The sequence below is a fragment of the Nothobranchius furzeri genome, chromosome 9, assembly GCF_043380555.1.
Source record: "Nothobranchius furzeri strain GRZ-AD chromosome 9, NfurGRZ-RIMD1, whole genome shotgun sequence".
NCBI lineage: Eukaryota > Metazoa > Chordata > Actinopteri > Cyprinodontiformes > Nothobranchiidae > Nothobranchius > Nothobranchius furzeri.
In genome coordinates this window covers 65,741,830-65,768,734 of record NC_091749.1, presented here as the reverse complement: position 1 = coordinate 65,768,734, position 26,905 = coordinate 65,741,830, and the positions used below count along the sequence as shown (strand labels likewise).

At 45.6% G+C, this 26,905-nt stretch overlaps 3 protein-coding genes across 3 annotated transcripts in view; 1 reads left to right on the top strand and 2 right to left on the bottom strand.

The window, feature by feature from the left end:
* The window catches only part of LOC139071840 (interleukin-17F-like), a 2,981-nt gene extending 1,747 nt beyond the window's left edge, over positions 1–1,234 (top strand). Inside the window, exons 2-3 of the mRNA XM_070555102.1 lie at positions 80–264; positions 341–1,234. Of these exons, the coding sequence (XP_070411203.1) occupies positions 80–264; positions 341–587 (432 nt within the window). The 3' untranslated portion in view covers positions 588–1,234. The remainder of the gene's footprint in view (positions 1–79; positions 265–340) is intronic.
* A 145-nt stretch (positions 1,235–1,379) lies between these two features.
* The window catches only part of stmn4l (stathmin-like 4, like), a 100,069-nt gene continuing 74,543 nt past the window's right edge, over positions 1,380–26,905 (bottom strand). Inside the window, exons 2-8 of the mRNA XM_070555098.1 lie at positions 8,419–8,454; positions 7,580–7,637; positions 7,392–7,487; positions 5,875–6,080; positions 3,802–3,975; positions 3,698–3,715; positions 1,380–1,903 (exon numbers count right to left, since the gene is read on the bottom strand). Coding sequence (XP_070411199.1) covers positions 1,895–1,903; positions 3,698–3,715; positions 3,802–3,975; positions 5,875–6,080; positions 7,392–7,487; positions 7,580–7,592 — 516 coding nt within the window. The 5' untranslated portion in view covers positions 7,593–7,637; positions 8,419–8,454 and the 3' untranslated portion in view covers positions 1,380–1,894. The remainder of the gene's footprint in view (positions 1,904–3,697; positions 3,716–3,801; positions 3,976–5,874; positions 6,081–7,391; positions 7,488–7,579; positions 7,638–8,418; positions 8,455–26,905) is intronic.
* On the bottom strand, positions 13,639–25,707 carry gpn1 (GPN-loop GTPase 1). The gene is made up of 13 exons (XM_070555088.1): positions 25,534–25,707; positions 25,086–25,179; positions 22,357–22,463; positions 21,353–21,390; positions 20,071–20,149; positions 19,855–19,949; positions 17,351–17,396; positions 14,773–14,919; positions 14,601–14,683; positions 14,452–14,491; positions 14,295–14,385; positions 14,113–14,217; positions 13,639–13,980 (listed from the first exon to the last, which is right to left on the bottom strand). Exons 1-13 carry the CDS (start codon positions 25,666–25,668, stop codon positions 13,874–13,876), a joined length of 1,167 nt encoding a protein of 388 aa, XP_070411189.1. The 5' UTR covers positions 25,669–25,707; the 3' UTR covers positions 13,639–13,873.

Sequence of the window (26,905 nt, the reverse complement as noted above, 5' to 3'; positions counted from 1 at the left end):
CTTATTTTGCGTTTATGGCAGCTTTTATATTTGTTCTGTTCGGTTTGAACTTTTTTTTTTCACATTTGTTTCTCTGCAGCTCATTAGTACTTACTTGACGATGACGATGATGATGATGATGATGATGACACCAGCTGCAGCAAAACCACATGGGAGGACTTTTGAAGAACAAACTGTTCCTCTGAGACTAGACCCCAACGATTTGGTTCCGAGCACAAAAATCACTTCCCTGGAAAACACCTCCATTTCACCATGGACATACAAGTAAGTATGACTCAGCAAAACGTTCTCCTCATCACAAATACCTGTTCATTCCTTCCGTACCATCTTGCCTTCCCAGTATCTCCAGGGACGACTCGCTGTTCCCAAATGTGTTGTCAGAGGCCAACTGTTTGCTACAAGGCTGCTTAAACTTAAGAGGACAGGAAGATCTGAATCTGCAGTCTCGTCCCATCATGCACCAGGTGCTGGTGTTGCGGCGGGTCAAGACGGCAGACGCGGGTCAAGGCTATCACTACCGTCTGGAGTCCCGCCTTGTTGCGGTGGGATGCACCTGCGTAAGACCTATAGTCCATATTCAGCATTGAAGAGCAGCACCTCTTCCTGTTGGGAGTCAGCAACCGAACCAACAACCACCGGTGGAAAGTTCACCAACCTCCAATAATCAGCATGGAGAAAAATCAAGATGTGCTTATTAACGTGAAGTTCTGGATGAGTCCAGGACTGAGACCTGAACCTGACCCAGAATCTTCAGCCTTTTTTGATCCAGTTCTTTCACATCGAACTGAAACTACACAACAAAATGCACACTGGAGTTTCACTCGAGGAGGGTTTGTGCTTTATTTATGCTTATTTAAATCAGTTATTTAAGAGTTTGAATATTTTCAGCATGTATTTATTTTCATTATTGGTTGGTGTATTTATTGTCTGAGTAAATAAAACGGCAAAGGAAAAGTTTTTGTTGCTTCCTTCTTCAATTTAAAATGAAATGTGATTTTCTGAATTTATGAATTTCGTAAATTTATTAGACGAGGAAATATGCAGGGGGGGGGGGGGCACCAAGAGGTGTGAGATGACCGACAGTGCTGTCAAATGACAGCTCTTTGCTCTTGCCGCTGTTCTGACTTCAAAGTCTGTTGGCCCTTTGGGGCCCCCTTGTGGCCTGGGGGCCCCAAGCAGTTGCCTGCCCTGCCTTTCAGCAGCAGTGCCCCTGGTTCTAGTGGTTAACTTCGTCTCATATCAGATCCCATCTTCACCACAGCTCAGACAGTCGCTGATGAGGATAACAAACAAAGCAACAAATCAGAAAAGTCAAAGTTGTTGTTACGATTGTTATCCAATCGCAGCGCAGACTCAAAAAAACTGCCTAAGACCAAAAACCAGGTGCACACGTTTTATTTTTTAAAGTTTCCTGGATTCAGATTAAACACATTTTTTGTCTTAAAATACATTTTGTCTCAGATTTTGATCTGAACCAAACCCACAACTGTGGAGGTTCTGCCTCAGAATCGCCTCCTGATGTCATCCGCTTGATGAAGGCCAGCTTCAGCTTCATGGTTCAGTCTATTTTAGGCCTGTTTCGGGGTGTTGTGTACACAACCAGACTCACGCATGATCACATCGGTACTCTTGGCATGGCAGCAAAGCACGGAGAAGCCCATTCTGAGGAGATGGAGTCTGCATCTTTGTTTAAAGAAGTCCTGGTTGTAAGGAGGAAGTTGAGTGGCCCAGCTCGGCCTAGTCCTCGTTCTCCCTTCATCTTCTCTCAGTCTTTTTAGTCATTTTCTGTCAAGCTCCCAGTCAGAGCAGCAGCCTCCTCCTGACATCTCAGTCAGGAAACCAGTGGTTACAGATGTCCTCTGAATAAAGTTCAGCTTGTGTTGTGATCAGGCCATCAGGACACCTGGAAGCAGAGTGAATAGGGAGGTGAGAACAAACACACACACCATCTCAGAGAAACGATCCAGCAGGGGAGTGAGAAGAACTGGATGGTCCATCATCATGTCAACCATTATGTGAAACAGAGTCCACTGGCTACAGGGACATGGGATGTCACCTCTCTGTGATGGCTAAAGTCGCAAGCTTCTCAACACAGAGCGCTGGCTCAGGAACACAAGTCCTTGAGGGTTGGACTCTTTGCTCTGCTGAGGTGTTTCCAGGTGAGAGGCAGAGGATGGTGCGGGACTGATGTTGGCCCCCTGATTCTGTCTGTATGTTGGGGTTTCCCTCGAGGGTAAAAAGGGTAGCTTCCCTGTGCCTTTGGCTCAGGGAACGGGGTCTGACCTTCTAGGGGACACCATTGACCTGCTGGGGGACACCATTGACCTGCTGGCAGACACCACAGACCTGCTGGGGGACACCATAGACCTGCTGGGGGACATTATAGACCTTCTGGGGGACATCACTGTCCTGCTGGGGACATCATAGACCTGTTGGGGAACACCATAGTCCTGCTGGGGGACACCATAGACCTGCTGGGGGACATTATAGACCAGGGGACACCATAGTTCTGCTGGGGGACACCATAGACCTGCTGGGGGACATTATAGACCTTCTGGGGGACATCACTGTCCTGCTGGGGACATCATAGACCTGTTGGGGAACACCATAGTCCTGCTGGGGGACACCATAGACCTGCTGGGGGACATTATAGACCAGGGGACACCATAGTTCTGCTGGGGGACACCATAGTCCTGCTGGAGGACATTATAGACCTTCTGGGGGACATCACTGTCCTGCTGGGGACACCATAGACCTGCTGGGTGATACTATAGGCCTTCTGAGGGACATCATTGTCCTGCTGGGGGACACTATAGACCTGTTGAGGGACATCATAGACCTGCTGGGGGACACAATAGACCTGCTGGGGGACACCATAGTCCTGCTCGGGCACACCCTAGTCCTGCTGGGGGACACTATAGACCTGTTGAGGGACATCATAGACCTGCTGGGGGACACAATAGACCTGCTGGGGGACACCATAGTCCTGCTCGGGCACACCCTAGACCTGCTGGGGGACACCATAGACCAGGGGACACCATAGACCTGCTAGGGGACACCATAGACCTGCTGGGGGACCTCAATGAACACATGGGCAATCTATCCAGCCTATCTAGGGTTATCTATCCTGGGTTAAGTGACGTCTGTGCTGGTTGTGGGCCACAACAACCACCATGTTCAGACATAAGGATGTCCAAAGGTACCTGGGGTACTGGGTAGCCTAAGTCAACAGTCGATTCACGTTGTCATTGTGTCATCTGACATCGAGTGAAGAGCAAAGCTGTTGGCTGAGTTAGGTCAAATGGCATGGGAGGCTCCATGTAGACCTGACAGGCCCCAAGAAATAGTAAAGGTCTCTAACCCTAACCCCTTCCACCTGGAGCAAGATCATGCCCATTCCCTTTGTTAGGGATATGGCGAGGAGCTCTGACACATCTGAGAGGAGCCTGCTGCATTTTCCAACATTTAGTCAGGATGCCTACTAGGGATGGCTTTCCAGGCGTGCCCTGCTGGCGGTGGGCCCCCAGGGTGACCCGGGACACATTGAATGAATTTTATCTCCATGCTATCTCAATGCTTTGAGGTCTCACAGGAAGTAGCGAGGAACAGGATGGTCTGGGATTCCTGCTAGGGCTGCTCCCCCTCTGACATGGACAAGTCTGTGTGAGTATGTGTGATAACAGTTAGTCTTCCTCACCTCCATGCTGTGCTGGTCCTGGAACACACAGACAGCAACAAACTGCTTTAGTTATTTATTTCTATGAAACAGACCCTTAAGTTTGGAGGTAAAACTGTCCTCACCTCCTCCAAGGTGCTGAGATGCATCTGTTGCTGCTCTTGGTCGACCTTGACTGGAGACTCCTGGTAGGTCTTGAACTGACGCTTCTCTCGTTCTTTGGTCAAAGCTTTCTGAGCCACTTCTCGCTCATGTTCCCTCCTCTCAGCCAGGTGCTTCAGCAGTTCAGCCTCCTGGAACTACAGGAAGATACAAACAGGTTACATTTAGAACATTGCATGTTCTCCCCATGCGTTTGTGGGTTTCTCCATGTACTCCCGTTCTTCTCCCAAAGACCAGAAACATGCATATCAGGTTTACTGGAGACACTAAATTGTCCCTATAGGTGTGAGTGAGTGTGTGAGTGGTTTTAAGTCTCCTGTGATGGACTGGAGACCTGTCTCCCACCTCTCATCTGGTGACAGATGGAGACAGACACCAGCTCCCTGAGACTCTAGCGATGACTAGGTGGTAAGATTAGATAAGAATAGAAGTAAATGGAGAAAAATTATCTGCTGTGGCGACCCCAGAAGGGAAAAGTCGAAAGAGGGTAAAAATAAAAGAATAAATAAAGGCGACTACAAAGACAGAAGAACTGGAACAGCAAACAAAGAAACATCCCAGAACTGCACGAACACAAACTGGGTTTTTCCAAAATCAACAAAGAATTCCGGGAAAACTCCAAACATCATTGCTCTCCATGAAGCAGGAGGTTCTGAACAACACAGAACCCTTGAGAGCAAACAGAACCTGGACCATCCAAAAGAGAAGACTCCCAGACAGAAGCTATAAGTGCCCAGTTCAGGGCAGTCAGTGTTCAGATCTTATAGGGGTAACCTCACAACAGGCAAATATAGCACAACACAGGAGAGACAGGTCTGCAGGTCTACGGGTCTACAGGTCTACGGGTCTACAAGTCTACGGGTCTACAGGTCTACATGTCTACGGGTCAACATGTCTACAGGTCCACGAGTCTACAGGTCCACGAGTCTACAGGTCTACATGTCTACATGTCTATGGGTATACAGGTCTACATGTCTACATGTCTACATGTCTACAAGTCAACGGGTGTACAGGTCAACGGGTCTACAGGTCTACATGTTTATGGGTCTACAGGTCTACAGGTTTACGGTTCTACAGGTCTACATGTCTACAGGCCTACGGGTCTACAGGTCTACAAGTCTATGGGTCTACAGGTCTACGTGTCTATGGGTCTACAGGTCTACATGTATACAGGTTTACGGGTCTACGGGTCTACAGGTCTACATGTCTATGGGTCTAAAGGTCTACATGTCTATGGGTCTACAGGTTTACGGGTCTACAGGTCTGCATGTCTAAGGGGTCTACAAGTCTACATGTTTATGGGTCTACAGGTCTACGGGTCTACAGGTCTACGGGTCTACAGGTCTACGGGTCCAAAGGTCTACGGGTCCAAAGGTCTACAGGTCCAGCTTCGAGACACTCTAAAGGCAAGAATGTTCAGAATGACAGAGCATGCTGACGGTTTGAGACGCGAGTAAAGCAAGGAAAGTGGTGGTCTGACCCCACAGATCTGATCAGAATCAGATCTTCAGACAATTTCACATAAATCTACATCTTCCAGAATTTGACTGAAGCATCTTTTAGGTTGAACAAAGACACTAACGACCCTTTAGAGAAATAAGGGAATTAACTCACAGTAACAAAGGACTTACTTCTGTTCTGAAACTTTATATTCGGCACTTTTCGGTTTGAACCGAGAAAGATCCTCAGATAAGAAGTGAAGCATCCTCCATAAGTAACGCTGCCTTGTCTCTGAACCTACTCTGACCTACTTCTACTCTTCTGAACATTTTCAAAGGTTTTTCATGTTAACCCTCCGGAGGCAGGCGTTGCAGATTAGCAACAGTTTAAACCTGGTTTACCTGCTTACTCCACACACGTATTTCATGAGCATTTTTTAACTCAGAAGTACCCCTGAGCCTGAGAGGGTTAAAGTTTATTTCAGTTTAAGTTTTGTTTTCAATAAATTTCATGCTCAGAAAACGTTTCACTGAAAACTATTGTGACGGACTGGATGTTCTGTTTAGAGGTCTGATGTTACGTTCACATCAACATACCTTCCTTCTTTCCTGAGCTGCATCCAGTTTCTTCTGGATCTCTTCTAGTGAGGGTTTCTGGCGAGGAGGTGTGGTGGCTCTCAGCTCAGGACCACCGTCGAAGGTGGGCGGCTTCAGGATGACCTCAAAGGCCTGACCACTTGCTCGTTTGCTCAGTTCAATCACCTCCATGTCCCGGATGTTACACAGGTTCAAGTCCACCACACCTGAAAGACAAGCAGATGTCACGTTGCGAGTCAGGAGGAGGTTTGGACCCAAAATGCAGACACCCAGAACGACACGAGGCAGGAGTGGATGCAAATGAAAACATTCCTTTATTAGGAAGTAGAAGAAAGAAATATCAAAGGGCAGGAAGCCAAAAACCAATGTCCTGAAACCCTGGAGACGAAAGCTCACTTAGAGCACAAACCCTAGAGACGAGGAACAAAACAACGCTGACACCAAACAATGGACTGACAAAACACTTTGACACAGAGAGGGCTTTATACACTGGGGAGGATGAGAGGGAGATGAACTGCAGTTGTGTGGGGAGAGAGACCAGGTGAAACGAGTTACTAATCAGGGAGGAAAACTAACATGACCTAAGAATAAAACCTAAAGACAAGAAGAGCAGGAAGCATAACTAAATAATCTGGGGGGGGACCTCAAACACCGATGGGAAGAACACACTAGAGAGACTAATAATATGAATAGCAGCAGCTAAAGGAAAATGACCTAAGAGAAAAACCTAAAGACCAGAAGGACAAAAAACATAATATTCTAAGGGGGAAGCTGAAACTAAAGGAAAAACACTACAGAAAGAAAAGCTACAGGGGCGTGACTAAAGGGGGCCACGGGAGCACAGGACCTGGGAGGGGGATACCTGAGGATGGAAACCTAGAGGGCTGAAGATCTGGGGAAAAGTGGATAACACCAGGAGACACATGAGGATGATGCAGAACAAGGACATATGAGGGTGCTAGGAGACACAAAAGGAGAACCTAGAGGGATGGAGAACACAAGGAGACACATGAGGGGAGACGCAGACGCAGACCATGACAGCAGAAGCATGAACCTTCTGACTCTAACCACCAAACATCAGGGTGTTTGAGTCTTAGTCCCAAACGTGGTGTATTCTTTAAGAAATTAATGTCTTTGTCTTAGTTTTCCTTGGCTGGACTCAGATTTGTGTTATTGGGGTGAATCTTAGAATGGTCAAAAGAAACTGAGAGGTCACAAACTGCTGCAGTTTCTACATCCCACCACTAAATAACGCCAGAGAATTCCTTAACAAATATCTGAATATGAAAGAATAACTGTTATATCCACACTGTACGCTGTTAGGCTGGGTTGTGGTTAGATTTAGAGAAGATGGAAAGATATTTGATAAGAAACAGTCTTTGGCTTCAAATAGTTGGGGATGAATGTTACTGAGGTGGGAGTGAAGGATCACTGGACAGCAAGGACAGAAATATCATTTTTCTGTTTTTATGCATTCATTATAAGAACACCAGCACAGGTATCAGATGGCTGCTGACCTTCTTTGTTGTCGATTTTTGACTCTGTAGGTTCAGGGAGAATGCAGGAGCAGAAGATGGACACCAGAGGGAGCTCTCGCAGCTTCTCTCTGTATGCTGGGGCATTCACAAAAAAAATGGTTTAAAAACTACAAGAGATGAGAAGCAAACGGGTCAGATTCACAGAAACGGCAAAGAAAAGTGTTCACCTGCAACGATCATGTTGGAGCTTCTCTTCGTCTAAGACACAGCGGTGAAGAGCTGTTCCTGAGGAAACATCAGCAACACGTCAAACCTGTCACCTTTTGCAGATGATCAGCAACAGCAGAACATCAGAGCGGTAACAGACACTAGCTGAACCTGCAGGTCAGATGAAGTTCAGTGTGTTCTAAATGTTGTTGCAGACTTTTAGATTTGATCTGAGATTTCTGCTCATGTTGGGGTTAAAGGCCTGCCCCAGTTTGGGTTAGCCCAAGGGTTAAGGTTAAACTAATCCCAACTCCAACCCACCCTCACCCACAAAACAGATTTTTCAAATATATGGAGTTATTCATCTGCTCTAATTACGTCAAATCTGCAGAATCCTGTCTCAGCATTAATCACACAAGGACACGATGTGCTGCACCGAACGGTCAGAAATACCAACTCTAACCCAGAAAGAAGCTTCTCATCAACACTCAGTCTGAACAGAACCAGAACCACGAGTTCAGAGTAAATCACAGAGCCGACGTTCTCTCCTCCAAACCAGAAAATAAAGATTATTTATTTAAATGACTCCATTAAAACAGAATTAGATGGTGTCCCAACTTTCTATCTGTGTGCATGTGTGTGTGTGTGTGTGTGTGTACACGCACTAAGCAATGATGTCATCGTTCTAACAGAGTGAATCCCCTCAAAGACAAATTAAATGAATTCAGACCAAAAAAATTTGGGAAAAGATGCAGAAAAACAAAAAGCTGCAACAAAGAAAGGATGAAAGCAAGAAAACAGTTCGATCTCACATCAGTCGAAACTGAAGACTTCTGAATTAAATTTTGCAGAAACTCACCCTGAAGATGCCCTCGTCTTCGTTCTCTGAAGATCTGCAGCTCGGCAGCATCAGCACCACACAGTATCCACTGCATGACATCACTGTGGAGCTCTCTGATTGGACAACAGGGATGCTGGTCTGTGATTGGTCCAGAGGACAGCTGCGAAGGGGAGGTGTTGGTAAATCTCAGAGAAATTCTCTTTATCCCCACAGGAGAGCTCTTCATCTGGGATATCAAAGCAGACTGAAACTGGAGCGGTTTCACCAGAAGGAAACACAAAACACTCGAAGAACAAAACATCTGGTGTGATGGAGGAGAGCAGGGCCACGTTTTACTGCTCAGTAAAAACAAGATCAGGAGGACACAACTAACCCAAAAGGGTCTAATGTCTAAAGTCAGCGGTTGTTTGAATTAATCTTCCATCAGCTGAGACACTGGAGAAGCAGGAAACTGCAGCTCCCATGATGCACTGCAGCTCTCACACACCAATGATGTAATGCAGCTGCAATGTGTTTCTATCTGGAGGGCCATCCGAGAGCGTGAAGCAGAGCAGCTGATTGGCTGAGAGTTGATCGTGTTCACAGTGTGTGTGTGTGTGTGTGAGTGTGTGTGTGTGCACGCGCGCGCAGCAGTAATGATGAGAGCATCCAGATCTAAATGATGATGTCACCCACAGCCAATGAGCTGAGTGCTACCAGAGCCACAACCCCCTTCTGTGTGTGTGCGTGTGTGTGTGTGTGTGTGTGTGTGTGTGTGTGTGTGTGTGTGTGTGTGTGTGTGTGTGTGTGTGTGTGTGTGTGTGTGTGTGTGTGCCTCTGTGTGTGTGTGTTTCAGGATGCAGCAGAAGCACCAGTGTTATGTTTTCCTGAAAAACATCTTTCTGCGGTAAAACTAAATCAAACTGAACCAAATAAATTTGAATAGAACTGGGGGGGGGGGGGGGGGCAATGACGGGGCCCCCTCTGAAGACAAACAACAGCAAAACATCTGGAGATGTTGTCATCATCTCTAAGTCTGCAAGATGATGTCATTCATTTAGAGGCCAGCAGCTGAGCTCTGGGGTTGGGAGGGCAGACTTGATTCCTACAGGGACCTGGGTGGAGGGGCTGCGGTAATGGGGGTGACTATTGGGGGCCCACTCCCAATTTTATGTTGCATGTAGACCCTGAGGGTTCTGCACTTTTCTGCAATAGAAACCTTCGGGTGGACTGGATGAGAGCCAATAAAACCCTTCTCAGGACGGGTTCTGTCAGAATTAAAACAGAAAGTGCTGGAATTTGAGCTCTAAGGAGAGAGAGCTTGATTCTTTTAACTAGAAGCATAAACGAGAGTTTACTTAGCAGACGGTTCTGACCCACAATGCTGAGAATGATTCCAGATGGATGTTTTATTCTGGGCTGCGCAGTGGTTAGAGCTGTTGCCTTGCAGCAAGAAGGTCCTGGGGTTCGATTCCCGGCCTGGGATCTTTCTGCGTGGTGTTAGCATGTTCTCCCTGTGCATGTGTGGGTTCTCTCCGGGTTCTCCGTCTTCCTCCCACAGTCCAAAAACATGACTGTTAGGTTGACTGGTCTGTCTAAATTGTCCTTAGGTGTGTGTGTGTGTGTGTGTGTGTGTGTGTGTGTGTGTGTGTGTGTGTGTGTGTGTGTGTGTGTGTGTGCGCGTGTGTGTGTGTGTGTGCATGATTGTTTGTCCTGTGTGTCTCTGTGTTGCCCTGCGATGGACTGGCTCTCTGTCCAGGGTGTACCCCGCCTGCTTGCCTGTTGACGGCTGGAGATAGGCACCAGCGCCCCCCGCGACCCTACGTGGACAAAGCGGGTTCAGAAGATGATGGATGGATGTTTTATTCTTGAAAACTGGAATGTTGTTGGTGTTCCAGCAGAACCAGCTGAACACTCCTACTGAGTGGTTCTGATTAGTGTCGGCGAAGCATCGTGACTGTGTGGTTCTGCTCGTGTCTTCAGCCCACTGGGAAGAGACAACAGACAGCAGTGTGGGCTGATAATCAGCTGAGTGACTCACTTCTGCTAGTTTCAGACAACGCCACCTGCTGAGAGTCCAACGATCAGACAGCAACACAAGTCATACAGCAGGGAAATGCAGAAACCATGCACACACACACACACACACACACACACACACACACACACACACACACACACACACACACACACACACACACACACACACACACACACAGCACCACCTCCACAAAAATCAGAAAATAGATAATAGAATCCAGGAGGCAAAAACAACCTGGCAATTGCTTTAGAGGTCATTCTCATTCCCGTAAAACACGAACTACACAACATCACATCTTCTTCCTCTCCAAGTCTGGGATTAGGGTGGCCAACCTAGCATGTTCTGGTTCAACCTCAGTGTCTCAGAGAAACATACCCACAACACCTCAGCTGGTTCCTCTCAATGTGAAAAGTAACAGATCCTCATAGATCTTGAAGAACATCAAGGTTCCTCACATAAGTACTAAAAGCCAAATTAATGCTGACCAAAGGGAAAAAATATTCTTTTCTAAGGAGGTCAGGTCCAAAAACCTAAACTTCTATCCGGTCTACATTTACCAACTGAACTGGTTACTAGTTTATCAGAGTAAAATCAGCCGTTTGAGCCTCAAAGGGGACATATAACTTTTTTGGTCTATAAAAAACTTCTTTGCACTAAATTCCTTCCACATAAACCAATTTCAGCAGTTTTATTCTTGTCAGTTTCAGTACCTTCCAGAATGAGCCGTTTCAGGCCTCTGTCATTTTATAGAAAACAAGCTGGAGCTGGCCACCTCTCCTTCATACCCATGTTTAGGCTGCTATAAGCTGAGAAGCTCATGTTTTCTGAGAGGGGCTCGGAGTAGAGCTGCTGCCCCCTTGTACCAAAGAGATGGATTTCTCTGTTTGTGACATCATAAACAGGGACTTTTTGAAACAGCTTGTTTCAAAAACAAAAACAAAAACAAAAAAAAAATAAAACAATATAAACACAATAGTAAACACACTTTCTTGGACCGGATACGTGACAGGAAACCACAAAACAGCGCTACGCCCTCTGCTGTCCTGGCAGGGAATTGCTTTGCAACACTCCAGGAGACAGAAGTTAAGAGAGCAAACCGTCTCCGTCCATGCGTGCGTCTCTCCCTCGTGGAGCTGATGGAGAAGTATGAATTAGACTTTAGGCACACAATTCCTAAAACCAAACACTGACAGAAGATACATGCATGGGTTTTTTTTTCATGTTTGGAGTGCTTACAGAGGTAGAAGAGACCCACACAGCAGCACAAAAGGATGAATGAGGTGAGTTTTGCATAATGGGTCCCCTTTAAAAGTGGAATGTGACATAAATTTGTTGTTCAAGCAAGCTTATTAATATGCACAACTTAAATATCCAGCCTTCTTTCTTCAGGACCCAACATCCACGCCTCAAGAATAGAGGCACAAGCAATGTTTGTTCCTGGGGTGTCAAACATGAGCGGGTTAAATCCGGCCCGCGAGATGGTTGTGTGAACTTTATTTTCATACTTTACAATGTAGAGTGAAAATAAACGTATCTTTGTGAGCAAGTTTCCTCTGTGATGATTATAAATAAAACAAAGCTCAATGCTCACACAAGAACTTGAATCACATCCTGAAGTTGGCCGCCACTCATGGACGTAATTTTCACGTTAGAGGTGCAGGGGACACGGGGCTTGGTGTTGGATAGGTGGGGGTGGGGGGTATCTTTACAGTATGTTCTAATGTGAAACAGGCTTCAACACAAACAGCTGTTTTCCGCTTGGTCCTAGAGCTCAACCAGTGTCAATTTAATAAAAAGTAATATTGTTTTTGGATGGTAAAAAGTGCAGGGGTCAAAACTTGACTTTGGAAAAAGTGGAGGGGGGACATGTCCACTCAGGATGTGACTTCTGATATTGATGTGCTGGTGAAAGCTAAAAGATGTAAAGTAAAATGAGTCAAAAAAGTAGTTGTACCATTTTGGAGACACTGTCCTCAGGCTCCAGCCTTGTTTTATATTGATTGTATTAAAACAAACAATCTGAAGTTGTTTTTAATTTACCGGTCCGGCCCACCTGGGACTAGATTTCCCTCCATGTGGCCCCTGAGCTAAAATGAGTTTGACACCCCTGACTTAGAGGAGTGAGGATGTATCCACCATGGATGGATCACAACCCAACTGTTAAGAATAAGACATTCACAATGATTAGATGAGTGTTTTCCAGGATTGTTCATTTCAGAGGTGATTAGTCTTTACTTGGCGAAACATTGACTTTATTGGTTGCCATCGGTACAGAAGAGCACTTCAAGCACTGCAGCAAAAAGTGCTCCAGAACAACGTCTCCCACTAAACAGTTAACCCAAAGCGTTAAAAGTCAAACTTGTTTAGCAGCAGAGAGCCGATCGTCTTCTGATAAGATTTTTCTAACGGAATATTAAAGTTTAAACAACAGCATGTCAGACATTGTTTTGTTTCTTGATCAGCACCCGTCAGCTCCATTGACAATTTAAAGTCTGAATGAAATCAGGCTGCCCACAGCCATCTGCCATCATGCTTCTGCCCACACACTCGCTGAGATCCAGAGCCAGCAGCGTGGTCGGATAGAGGTGCTGCTGACTCACTCAGCAGAAAACGAGTGTGGAGCTAAAAGTCGATGCAGGATTCACGCTCGCCTCCAGCCTGCGCAGCGTTGTTGAAACATCAAACTCAATAGTCCCTTACCCATCAGGCAGACCTAATCCTAGTCCAGAAGAGACACAACTGGAGAATAAATTAGGGAAATAAAGTAAAAGCACCCCACCCCCCACCCCCCCCCCCCCCCCACACACACACACACAGCTAAACTGCAGCTGGCTCAGAATAGGCCCAGATCTGTCAGCTGTAGGACCAACGGAGTTGAATTCAGCATCACTGAAGTGACTGAAAACAAACAGAAGGGATCCTGATTCAGTAATGTTGAACATTTTGGACACGTTTGCAGAAAAATCAGGACATAAAAACCGGAACAATCAGAACATTTGAGTGTTAAAATGCCGCAGAGACGTTAGAAAGGAAGGCGTGGAGCTGAACCTGCTTCTATTGGAGCGGGAGCCTGACTGGATGGACGGATGCTTGGATAAGAAACTACTGGGTTCGTTTCACCCGACAGCAGAAAAACACGTATTAATATCAGTTTGTCTGCACTCCCTTCGTCTGAGCGTTCTCTCATTCATTCCAAAAGACAAGGACTTGGACCAGCATGAACCTAAAGTTTTATTTTGTTGATCGTGTATCTTTCCATCCTCAAAAACACAAACAAAAACAAACGAGACAAAACAAATAGAAAAATAGATTTATTTTTTTGCCCAGGCTGACGATGCTGGAAAACCAGTTTGAATGAGGGGTCAGAGGTCATCAGTCAGTTTAAAATGTTCTACATTGACAGGATCCATTCCATGTGATAGTCTGAGTCCAAAAACGAGATGGGGTCAGAGGTCAGGGAACATCGGGCTGCACACGCTTCTTGTTTCGAACCTGAACCACCTCCTTTCTCTCCTTCAAGAAGTTTCCAAAGGCGTCGTTCTCTTTGCTCTCCTCCGTCACTGCAAACCAAGTCAACAGCTAATGAACAGGTACTCTCACTGAAGCCCCACCCACATCAGCAGCCATGTTTCTCACTAACGGCAAAATCAAGCAAGGTTAAAATGCTAATGGTGTTTGTGTTCGTGTCTCACCGCTGTGGTCGATGTCATCTGTATCGCTGTCCACCTCCTCCTGGTCGTCGTCCAGGTTTCCCCGAGTCATGATGAGGTCACTGGGTCCTGTGAGATCAGCCTCTTCTGAGAAAGGGAAGTTACCGATCTTATCAAATCAGAATTTTACTGCAGCGGGGTGGAGGGGTTTCCTGTCTGTTTACCTGAAGATGGAGCGGAGGTCATGTTCACGGCTCCCAAGTCCTTCCGGAGACGCTCCAGCTGCTCCTGCTGTTTCCTGCTCTGGAGTTCTGCCTGGAGACCAGGAAGTACAATAAGACAAGCAAAACACACCTAGACAACACTGGAACACACACTCACCAGCTGCTTACGGAGACGCTCATATTCAGGACGATAGTCCCTACAGAGGAACAAAATTCAGTTACGTTTCCTGACCTATGACCTCTAAACCTCGATCCTGACGGCCATGTTGACAGAAGAGCTTTCCGTGTCTTCGTGTCCTTACTCACCTCTCGTACTCTTTGGCAGCGTCCTCCACCTGCGCAAACAACTCCTTCAATCCACTTCCTGTCACTGCAGAGACGCCCACCACCTGTCCACAGAGATGTCACAGCTCTGCTCTTCATCTTCTCTCTCACACTCACACGCACACACAGTCGCCTCGCCAAGGTGGCGTCTTACCCTCAGGTTGGTATAGAACTCATCCAGAACCAGGCTCATGGAGCGGGTTAAGTTGCTCACATATGACGTCTCCTGGTTAAGAGCATCCTGAAAGACCTCGAAGTCCTGCATCCACTCCACTGCAAAGCTGTGGTCGATGATGTCAGTCTGCAACATCGAGACAACCCTTCAGCAAGAACTACAAAGCTGGAGGTCTTTCTTCTGTGTCTATGGCCTGGTCCCATTAGCCGCACTGCATCCCACGGTCCTCAGCGAAGTGCACAGCAAGGCTTAGGGTGCAAGCAGCTAGCCTGTTGTCGCCCTCTGCTGCCCGCCCGCTTGGATCGTGCATGGGACTGCATCATCGGAGGGGGGAGAGCGGGCAGCAGAGGGCGACATCGTCCTTTGCTATCCGCGGATAAACAGAGTAGGAAGTGACGCCACCATCGGCGTCAGCTCTGAGGATGTTTTGCAGAAACTAGACACAGTAAGAACACACCAACGACGCCCCAACCAGACTGTGGTCTTCTGCTAAACGTGAAATCAAACTATATAATGAGGCTGAGACTTCAGACTCTTATTTTGAAAGGCTCAAGCATGTATTACATTGGTGTTGTCTAGTTCCCCTTTTCCTATCTGATATTTGTAGTTAACATTTTATTGTACAAATTTCACCTGCATTTCAGTATTTAGGTTGTCACGTTCCTCAAAGTCACATATTTAATAATATCCACATCCGATCAGAACTTCATATGTCTCATTAACATGTTCAGTAGGAAGTAGGGCTGCAACAACAAATCGATGAAAACTGATTATTAAAAGCGTTGGCAATGAATTGCGTCATCGATTCGTTGTGTTGCACAACTCTTCCAAAATTATTATTGTCAAGCAAATCATGCACACCTCAAAAAGCAGCAGTCGTCACAAATAGCAGCTGTAAGACAATTCAGGTGATAGCATGTTGTTTTTCTGCTATTGAACTATTTTCTGCTATTGAACTATCACACCTGTACTGGCGCGGCTCCACTGGCTACCCGTAAACTTTAGGGTCAAGTTTAAAATCCTGATTTTTGTTTTTAAGGCCCTGAACGGTCTGGCACCGGATTACCTGTCGGATCTTGTCACTAGATATGTGCCAAACTGGGCACTGAGGTCTGCTGATTGCCTGCTGCTTCGTGTTCCATTAATGAAATACAAAACGCGGGGGCAGCGTGCTTTTGTCTATGCTGCTCCGACACTATGGAATGCACTTCCTCTTTCGGTGAGGCTGGCACCATCCCTCCTCCGGTTCAAATTGCTGCTGAAGGCTCAATTTTACGACCAGGCATTTTTAAATCCCTGACTTTTATTATTTTATTATGTGTCTTTTTATTGACTGTAATTATCTGCCTTGTTGTGCATTTTATTGTTGACTGTGTATTGTTTTATATTGTGTTTTTACTTTTTATTCTGTACAGCACTTTGGTCGGCTGCCATGCCGTTTTTAAATGTGCTTTATAAATAAAGATGGTATGGTATGGTATGGTATTTTCTATTAACGTTGTGTTTAAAGAGCAAGTCACCCCCAAATAAACTAAATAAACGAGTGTCTAATCGTGCTGCAGACACGTGTCGTCAATAATTTGGCACTTCAGTGCATCTTAGTTAAAATTTAAATATTCTGCCTAAAACTGGCAGTGTTGTGCCGTTGTCAGGTAAAAACTCTGCACTGCATTTTAATTTAAATCTGCCACCGCTATTGGCTAAGAAGTATGCTATGATGTAAACTGGTACATTATGATGCCACAATGCTGTCGTGAGCCTGAGTGTGTGTGTATTTGTTAGCGGCTCCGCCCTCTCGGTCTGCCAGGCAACAGCATGTGTTGCATTTTTCAAACATGAAGTGGGAGTGGAGTTAGACTCTGGTAGGGGTTGACTTGCTCTTTAATAAAGTGAAGGAATGAGAGAAAAAACGTTTCCCTAGCAGTTTTTAAAAATTTCTCCATGCAATCTGATTAATCGATTAATCGTATCGAGACCCCATCCGATTCATCGATTATCCAAACCATCGTTTGTTGCAGCCCTAGTAGGAAGCTACTGGAAATGCTAACAACAGTTCATTCATCCTTAGTTTCACAATCAACAACCGGTTTTCTGGGTCCACTTGATTGTGAACATGCTATCTGCTAGCATTAGCATTAGCTGACAGTTGATTCCAAACCTTTTACAATGTTTGTTTATCTTTGTTGGTTTCTCGGTTTTCCTCCATAGCACTGAGAAGACCAGGTTGTTCCCCAGTAGAACGTGTTCAGGCTGCAGTAAAAACGATTTGAGGAATTTATTCAAACCATTCGAGTATTCGCTTCAGCTGTAAAATACAGCACAACTTTTAAGACTTCTACCAAAATCTGAGACTTTTAAAAAGGGATTTTCAGGTATTATTTCCAAATCCGTAAACTGAATGCTTTAAGACTTTTTAGGACCACGCAGGGACCCTGTCTGGTTGGCAGATGGTGTTTTTACATGTGTTGCCTGACCTGCTCATCAGTTACTATGGTAACAGACCAGGTAAGAAGTGAAGAAGATGTGAGACACCACAGCTCCTGAAGTGAACTCTGACCTTGTTCATGGCGATGATGAAGGGCAGCTTGTTCTTATACAGGATGCTGGAAGACAGAAACAACAACTCAAGTCAGAAACAAAAGCTGCTACAGGGACCAGTTTCATTATTTAAACTAATCCACCAGTCATCTGGAGGACCCCAACAGTGGCATCCATGCATCTGCTGCCCCCTACTGGTGGCTGAAGAGAGCAGACAAGAAATGACAACTGACTGAGGAAAACGTGCATGGTAGTGAACTTTAAGGCTTCATGGGGGTGTTACAGAAAGCGAGTTTAAAACATCGGGCTTTCCTGAAAATTCCTTGCTTAACAAAGAGCTCCCCTCTCCTGCCAGTTCGCCGGCTCCACGGACGATTCTCAGGTGGATTCAATCCCCTCTAATCCAAGCGAAGCTCACGCGCGTCCACAGGCAGCCCCCGTTATCGATGCTAGATAAATGACCATGAAAGGAAAGAACAGAGCCTCGTTCTTCTCCCAGACGGAGGACGAATTAATAATTCATGCCTACAAGGACTATAAAGATGTCAGAACTAAAGTAGAGACCGCCAGTTGCTTCATTAAAGCCGTAAAGCTGGAGCTATTTAGTTAGAACGTTCGGTGCGTACATGTTTCCATGGCAACGCCAGATGTCTGCTTCAGCTCTTGTTTCTCCACATATTTTAATCTCGTTTTCATCACTTATGTGTCGTTTTCATGTTCTGCTCCAGAGTCCGGATGTTTAGAGACTGGAGGACTTTGTTTTTGCTGTGAGTTTTAAGAAGATACGTTCGTGGCGGTCACGTGACCCTAAAGTTAACGCTGTAAACCGTTTAGCACTCATATTACACACCGAGAACAAAACATCACGTATGTCGAGTAAATATAGTCACACCAATGAAGTGTTTCATTTACATGTGTTATGTTAGCAGCTGTAAGGTAGTTTAAGGCTATTTTAACATATTCATAAAGAGGACAGCATGTTAATGATATGGGTCCATCCCAGACTAAAGCTGGTATATAATTATACTCATTAATAATGCTGACATCAGGAGCAACATCAGTGGAATGAAACGCTCCTGGTTGCAAATGAAGTTTAAATGCAAAACATGCTAAGATGTAAATCCAATTAGAAGTCAGTTTTAAAAGTTTAAACTCCACATTTATTAATAATTTAGTCATCCAAAGCAAAGCTGCAGCTGCTGTTCCCGCTGTGGGCCAGCGGTGGCGCTAACTCACCTCTTCCTAGTTGCCAGCCACCGACAAGAAAAAGGTGACGTAACATTCCTCATCCAATCATTCACAAAGCTTCAGTAAGCCTAGCAGCTAGCCTGCCACGGAGCAGGTTTGTTCTCCAGCATGCGTTACCATGGTGACTGGGAGGCTTTCAGGCTAGCCACATTTGTAAAACCGATTTAGGGATGGTTGCACCGGGATTCTCAAAAGAAAGCCTGATTTTGGGATTAGCTCGTTTTCTGGAACAGCCCCCAGATGTTGTTGTCATAGTAACTGATCTCATATCTCCACCTGACCATACTAGCTAAAAGTACTCGGTGCTTTGCGGCAGCAGGAGACTAAAGCAGCAAATCTAGAGAAGATGAAGCTACTCTAAGCAGAACCTGAATTAATGCTGTCGCAGGGTATCTGCAGGTTTAAGGGAGCCAAATTTAAGACCTTTTAAGACCTTTTTAAGGCCACTTTGACCAAATTTAAGCTATTTTTTTAAAAAAGTTTAAGCTATAGTTTCCAGCTATTGCCTGGAACCGGTGCTAACCACGTCGTGAACGTGGGATTAGCCATCCAGTTACCATTAAACTTGCACTTCCCCATGGCGCAAGCTCCCACTAGCTTAACCAGCTAACGTGCACATCTAAAAATAGCCCCCTTTCACAACCAACTGAATGTGTACGGTTCCGCTTACATCATACACAAAAAATGCTGAACACTAACTAGAAATTCACAAATTTTTTATAGAAATAAAAGAATCTTGTTAATTGGGTATTTGGTAATTTAAGACCTTTGGAAACTGTATTTAAGGATTATTTGTCATTTTTAAGGATTTTTAAGGCCATAAATTTGGAAAAGCTACTTTAAGACTTTGTTAGGACCCGCGGATGCCCCGTGTCAGAGTAATTTCCCACACCACCACTCATCCAGCAGACAGGTTTAGCTCTTTTATGTCATCTATTCCTCATCAGCAGGTCTGGGTTACTTCAGTTTATATCAAGCTGAACAATTTCTGAAGATCTACTTCCTGTCTGACTCATGTAGGATTCAGTTTTCCATTCAGATTAGAGGAAAAAGCCATTTATTTCCTGGTGAAGAATCTGGTGGAACTGGGTTGGTTGAACACGGTGGAACTGATCAGCTCATTTTTGTCAAATGTAGAAAAATAAAAAGTTTCCTGTGGAAGCAAAGCTCCATTAAGGTTAAAGGCCCTCATTAATACTGGTATCAGTACTCAGTACCAGTTAGGGTTAGTTTTTGTCCACTTTTACAGTTTCAAATAGGAATAAACATCAGTACCTGCAGGCGTACAGCATGTTGGACATGAAGGTGACAGGACTGACGCTGCGAGACGTGTCCATCACATAGATCACCACACAGGGAAAGGATGACGCCTGGGATGCCCAAACACACACACACACACACACACACACACACACACACACACACACACACATCAGGACCAACGTCACACACTCCCTAGTCAGATCTGAGCTGTTTGCATTGAAAACTCACCAGCGCCTCTGTAATGATGCTTCCTGATGCAGACCAGGTGAAAACTTCAATCTGACCCGGAGTGTCGATCAGAACATACCTGCAAACCAACCACTACACAGTCAGAGACCGACCAGTTACAGGGCAGATGGGTCAGATACCAGAGTTCTGGTGGATTATCTGAGAAGTCCTGGTTTTATCCGAGGCTGTAGAAGGTCTAGTGATGGTTCAGAACCCCCGTCTAACGTGTCTAGATGACTAAAGTCCCACTCTCCTGGTTTCAGAACCATTTTGTGTGAAAGTTCTGATATCTGTGCAGAAGGAGGTTCTGACAGAAACCAGATATTTCCATGTTAGAGGGGAGTGGTTAATCAGTAGGGCCGGGTCGTCATGACCACAGAAGCTATTTGTTCAAAACAAAAATGCTGCCAACACTTTTCCACTGGTTGTGTAGGTTAGAAGGAGCCGTAAGTGTACGTAAGGCTAACTTAAACCAGTATAAACAAGCCCATCTTCAAACATGAGGGGGGTTTTGTTTCTTTGGTCCTGAGAGTCATCAGCCTTCTGAGTCTTCATTCCTCATGTTTCTGACCATCTTATTTGAGAAGAGCCACTTCAGCACAAGCAACTGAGGTTTTGGTTCGGTTCTAAAAGCAACCGGACCCTAACCTGCTAAAGACTTCTTACTTGTTCCAGTCACAGAGGAAATATGAGTGAAGAACCAACAGGAGCATTAAGCTTGGTTTACGCTTGACGAGGTCTGCTCAGCTCCGCGCGGCAAAATTGCGTCATTTTAACAACCACGCCCCTCCACCCCGCCTCCGCACGGCCCAAACTTTCCGCACCGCGCACCTAGGAAATTTCCTAACCACGCGGACGGTCGGACGCGGAAAAACATGGCGGACCGGCAAGAACTAGTATGGCAGAGGTTTGTAAATACAGACATTTGTATGATTCAGCTCTCAGAGATCACCGTGATCAACATGTTGTTAATAATTCTTGGAGAGAAATAGCTCGCACTGTCGGAAAAGACGAGGACGCTGTTAAAAATGCTGGAATGCCATGTTGTAAACAGTAATTTCTACTTCTACTATGGTGTAGTGTTGGATGCATGCCGTAGAGCTCCATGATGCCCCCTACAGTTTGGGAGAATATTGGCTCACCGCAGAGACGAGCCGCATGAACCATAAACGCTGCGAGTTGTGAAGCGTGTTCCATCCGCGAGCCGCATCACCGCGCGGAAAGTGAATGCGTCAAGCATAAACCAAGCTTTACTTCTACTAGTCTGGAGGTTGAGACTCACCTGTGATTCTGCCGCTTCCTCTCGATGAACTGCATCACCTGAGCAAAAAAAGACAAAATCACAATGTGTTGATGCACTTTTAAACCAAAGATGATAATCCCCTCCTGTCATCTGTATGAGCAGGGTTGGTAACATCAGCCATTAAAACTGCGTCAAACATCAGGACAGCTGAGCCGAGTCACACAAACTCAAATAAACCGAGTCCGGACCAGGGCCGTGGTCTTCTCAACCCTAACCCAGATCACCACTGAAATGGTGTCTGCTCGTCCACGGTCCAAATAAAAAACAAGTCCTAATAATCTAAGGAAATACTGATGAACACGTAAACCAACTAACAAACTCAGATGTGGTTTAATAAACACGTCAGTCAGCAATTAGGACTTGATTTTAATATCTAGTCTTCCAGAAAGTTGGTTGCAGCAGGAGGATCCGGCTAGTTTTGAAGATCTTAGGGCCCATTTCCACCCATACCTACGCAGCTCGGCCCAGTTCCAAGACATTCCCACTAATACCAGGTCGCTGTGGATCCAAGCATTCCGAACTGGGCTGAAAATGCAACATCAGAACACTTCCTGGATCCGGTTTGCTAGGGGGTGGAGTCTATGACTGGCTAGAGGGCGGAGTCACCGATTGCTCCGGAGTATTTCGTTTTGCTGCCCACAGCCTTTTCCGAGTTTCTTCTTTTAAGAGTCCGACAACCGAACTGTGTGAAGCTGTGCCGTGCAGACGCTAGTGGGAAAAGGCCATAAATGTTCGTGCTTCTTTTGAAGGGGGGAGACATAAAATCATATGAATGTTTTTACATTTTAAGAGCTCCGACATCCCTGCTCTGCGTGATCCACTAAAATGGCTCACTGTTGTAGTTAACAGTTGGATATTTAACACACAGCATCACAACACATTTCCCATAGCAGCTTTTAGTAAACTCTCATTTTCCTGATTTATACAGAAGAAAATGACTTTATGTCCTTTTTAATCGAGTCAGTCATGAAGAAAAGGGTTACCTGATCAAAACGCGTGGCGAACAGGTTGAGTGACGTCACAATCCCACCATTTGGTCCAAGACCGTACTGCTTCATCACTTCTTTGTAGTTGACGGTGTCCCTGATGTCTGTGGACGAGAGGACAGTCTGCAGACAGCCGCAGGAGCAACAGGCAAGATTTCTCTTTTTGTGTTTAAACTTTATAATTGAAATATGTTTGAGTCCAGCTGGACCTTCCTCTGTGGAGCTCACGGCTAAAAACAAGAATTATCTGACCTTAGATCACACACCTGGTGACCTGTCCAGGTATAGCCCTGTCTCGTTTATGTAAAGCTGAGATAGGCTCCGCCCCATATGACTGCTCAGGGGGGTATTCCAGAAAGTGAAATTTTCCCAAAACCAGGCTTTCTTGTGCAACCGTCCCTAAATCGGTTTTACAAACGTGGCTAGCCTGAAACCCTCCCAGTCACCATGGTAACGCATGCTGGAGAACAAACCTGCTCCGTGGCAGGCTAGCTGCTAGGCTTACTGAAGCTTTGTGAATATGATTGGACGAGGAGGCACGTTACGTCACCTTTTTCTTGTCGGTGGCTGGCAACTAGGAAGAGGTGAGTTAGCGCCACTGCTGGCCCACAGCGGTAACAGCAGCTGCAGCTTTGCTTTGGATGACTAAATTATTAATAAATGTGGAGTTTAAACTTTTAAAACTGACTTCTAATTGGATCTACATCTTAGCATGTTTTGCATTTAATCTTCATTTGCAACCAGGAGTGTTTCATTCCACTGATGTTGCTCCTGATGTCAGCATTATTAATGAGTATAATTATATACCAGCTTTAGTCTGGGATGGACCCATATCATTAACATGCTGTCCTCTTTATGAATATGTTAAAATAGCCTTAAACTACCTTACAGCTGCTAGCATAACACATGTAAATGAAACACTTCATTGGTGTGACTATATTTACTCGACATACGTGATGTTTTGTCCTCGGTGTGTAATATGAGTGCTAAACGGTTTACAGCGCTAACTTTAGGGTCACGTGACCGCCACGAACGTATCTTCTTAAAACTCACAGCAAAAACAAAGTCCTCCAGTCTCTAAACATCCGGACTCTGGAGCAGAACATGAAAACGACACATAAGTGATGAAAACTTTAAAGAGCACGTCACCTCCTACCAGGGTATAACTCCATTCCAATTTCCTGTTTGAAAAATGCACCACAAGGTGGCGTTGCCTGGGCAGACAAAGAGGGCGGAGCCGCTGACAAATACACACACACAGGCCCAATCTCAATAGTCGCACTTGCGCCCTTCGTTTGCGCGTTCCCGGCCAGGGTGTCCCGATTCTCAAGTGCGGAAGTTGACCACGTCCCCATTGCACCCTTAATCTGCACTTCACCCAAGTCTGCAGCGATGCGGACCTCTGGCAAGGGTATTACCCACAAGTCATTGCTGCAGGAGAAAAGGCTCAAGTTCCTTTTCTGAAAATATGTATTTTCTAATGAAACATCAGTACCTGCAGGCGTACACTAAATACACATGACGCCACTAAAGGTGCTTTTATAGGACACACCATGCCGGCATATCGGCGTAATATTACCGCAATGGTATGTCCATGAACGCGCTATGCCGGCATGGCGTTGCACGAATTTTGCAGCATTCGTTCCGCCTCGCTTGATAGTAATATTGGCGCATCAGCCCCTTGCCTCTGTCGGCTAAACGCGTGTCAGCCCCGCTAATCCCTTTGGAGCGACTGTGGGAGCCCCCCCCCCCCGCAAAAGAGGGTGGTCGTGTTAGTCACATGTACTGCGCGTCGGGTGCCGGCCGGAAGGAAAGCCGGCTGGACGGACGCGGAAACCATGGAGCTTTTGGCCGTGCGAGCGGACGAACAGATTAGTCGCCTTTTTACGGGGACGGTGAGAGACAGCCAGCTGTTCGACAGAGTGGTGAAACACGGGCTGAGCGGGGCGTCAAGCGGGGCAAAAAGCAGGTCACATCAAAGCTAAAGGTCGTGAAAAAGAAATTTCATCAGTCTGACGTGTCTTCCGTCTGACGCTGAATGCGCGACCCTGTACGTCACATGCGGGGGGGGGGGGCGACCAGCAACCTCCCTATATCCCATCTTGGTTTGAGAGGTGTCTGATGGCGGTTTATTCTAGCTTCAGCTTTGCTACTATAAATGCCAAAACCTTCCCCAGGATGAAGCGGCAAATCGCGTTTTAAAAACGCTACGGTCCTATAAAAACAGCTTAAGATGTGCACCCTGCTGACACTGGGACAACAGAACGGCGGTGACTGCAAGCATGAAGTGGGCAGAGGAGGAGGCCTATATGCCTCAAGTGGCATATATTTGCCACATGAGGATATTTAAAAGCATGTCATTTTGACAGACATGACAGAGGAAAAAATATATCGCAATATATATCGTTACCGCACATGCTTCAGATTATTTCGCAACATAGATTTGAGGCCATATCGCCCAGCCCTATGTGCGAGCCGTGATTTTCGATCCTCGCTGGGATTAAAGAGGACTGAATCCACTGGAAAATCATTCGTGGAGCAGGCGAAACTGGGAGGGGAGGGGAGCGCTTTGTCAAGCAGGGATTTATCAGGAGATCCCAGATGTTCTAAACTTTCTGGAATACCTTCCTGGGCAAAGTGGGGAACGTTTGAGTTTTGTGGGAAGAAAAACCCAAGTCAGAAACAACACGGAGCCTCAGATATCCAGGAAATAGACTGATCCTCACCAATGTTGGCTGGAAATGGCACCTCGTGGACAGCAGGGTCCAGGTTGATGACGTATGGAGGAGACTTCAGAGAGTGGAGGTGGGCTGTCAACCTCTGAAACACACACACACACACACACACACACACACACAGTTGAATTAATTTGTCTCCGATTAAAACTAGGCTTTAATAAATTTATCTACTAGACTTTTGAGTATAAAAATATTGAACTTGTAGGACGAGGAAAAAGAGCAGGAAAACTGCTAATCGACCCCGTACAGCACCGGGCCAACTACCGCTGGTTAACTCACCTGCCTGTTTACTAGGAAGTATTTGCTAGCATTTAGCCACCAAATTAACTCAAACCCCGTTTACGGAACGGATCTAGTCTTCAACAGAGAAAACGCAGTAGGATTTTACAGACGGAGTCCTCATTGCCTCGCCACGCGCCTCCTGGTCGGAGCTCACCTGAACGAAGGTGGTCTTCCCAGAGCCCGCCATGCCCAGAACGATGAGACACACCGGGGAGCCCACCGAACCACAGCCTCCTCCTGGTACCGAGCTCTTCTCCGGTAACTCTTCTGTGTCTGCCGCAGCTGCCATGTTGGTGGCTTCTGAACTTGCCGTCAAGGCGCAGGCAATGTCGTAAAATACAGGACGTGCAACAGCTGTGGTGACCAGCGGAGGGCGCCAAACTAAAAACAAATATTAGCAGTTATTGTTTAGCAAAAACATGTATATAGCTAAATTATTTTCATACATAGTAAATTTTGTTTTGACAGTACTCATTTTAAAAATCTGTTAAATTTTCAGTCTTTTAGGGTGATAATTATTGGTTTCCAGCCAATGGAGGCTTTATTACAGCAAAATTATTTTTCTGACAGTGAAGTTTTGATGCGTTTAGACTCAATGAGTTCACATCAAACAAACTTTGCACCTCTAAAATCCCAGCAGAACTGGTGCTGGGTGTTAGTCTTCTGTAGAAAGCTGAACATTTTCAAAAAACGGTTTGCTGTAAAAATCATTTTAAAAAACATATTTACTTCAGAAATGCCTTCATCAGTTCATTGCTGCAGTTTGAGAATCGCCACAGTGACAACTGATGTCTTTTTTTTAACTCTAAGCATCATTTTGTTGTGAAACTTCATTTTAATTCTTTTTTTTCACTACAGCCTGTCAAAGTGCTGAAAATAAAACTGACCACTGTTTTTTGGAACATGAGTTGAGTTGTGAGATCAGCTCAGATCCGTTTTGAGCTCATCTGAAATTTATCAGTAATGGATTGTCCTCTTTACAGAAGGAGGAACCAGGACTTCATGGACTGGAGCCAACTGAAGTGTCTTCAGATCAATACAGGGAATACCAAACAGCTGGTGCAGACTCACGACGCTGGGGACCATCCAGGGAACAGACGCAGAGTGAGATAGTGAGCTCCTTTAGAACCTGAATGAACTCTGTAAACTTTTTGATGGCTCATTCAAGGAGGAAGTTCTGGCCTTTCGGAGAGCAGGGGTTTCTCCTGGAGACCTTAAAATCCTCTGTTGGGATTGCAGTCATGATCTTTGGAATATTCTGATGGAGCAGCAGCAGAGAGGAAGAGACCAGGTCAGCTGATCAGGACCATTTCTATGCTGGGAAACCCACTAGACCCAGTACAGGTGATAGGAGATGGAATACTTCTATTCAAATCACCACCTTTGTGATTTTATCTAGAGAATCATAAAACAAAATTCCCTTATTTTTCTTTTTCTACTCCTTCGATCTCTCACTCGGGTAACTTAAGGTTAGGTCAGTTTAGGTTAGCTGATCAGATGATGAGGTGAGGTTGCTGTTAACGTTT

Coding starts and splice junctions, on each gene's coding strand:
- gpn1 (XM_070555088.1), bottom strand. CDS start 25,668: ATGGCAGCTGCGGCAGACACAGAAGAGTTACCGGAGAAGAGCTCGGTA. Junction 17,397..19,854: donor AACATGCTGTACGCCTGCAG/GTACTGATGTTT, acceptor TCTGTCTTCCAG/CATCCTGTATAAGAACAAGC. Junction 14,920..17,350: donor TCATCATCGCCATGAACAAG/GTCAGAGTTCAC, acceptor TCGATGTTGCAG/ACTGACATCATCGACCACAG.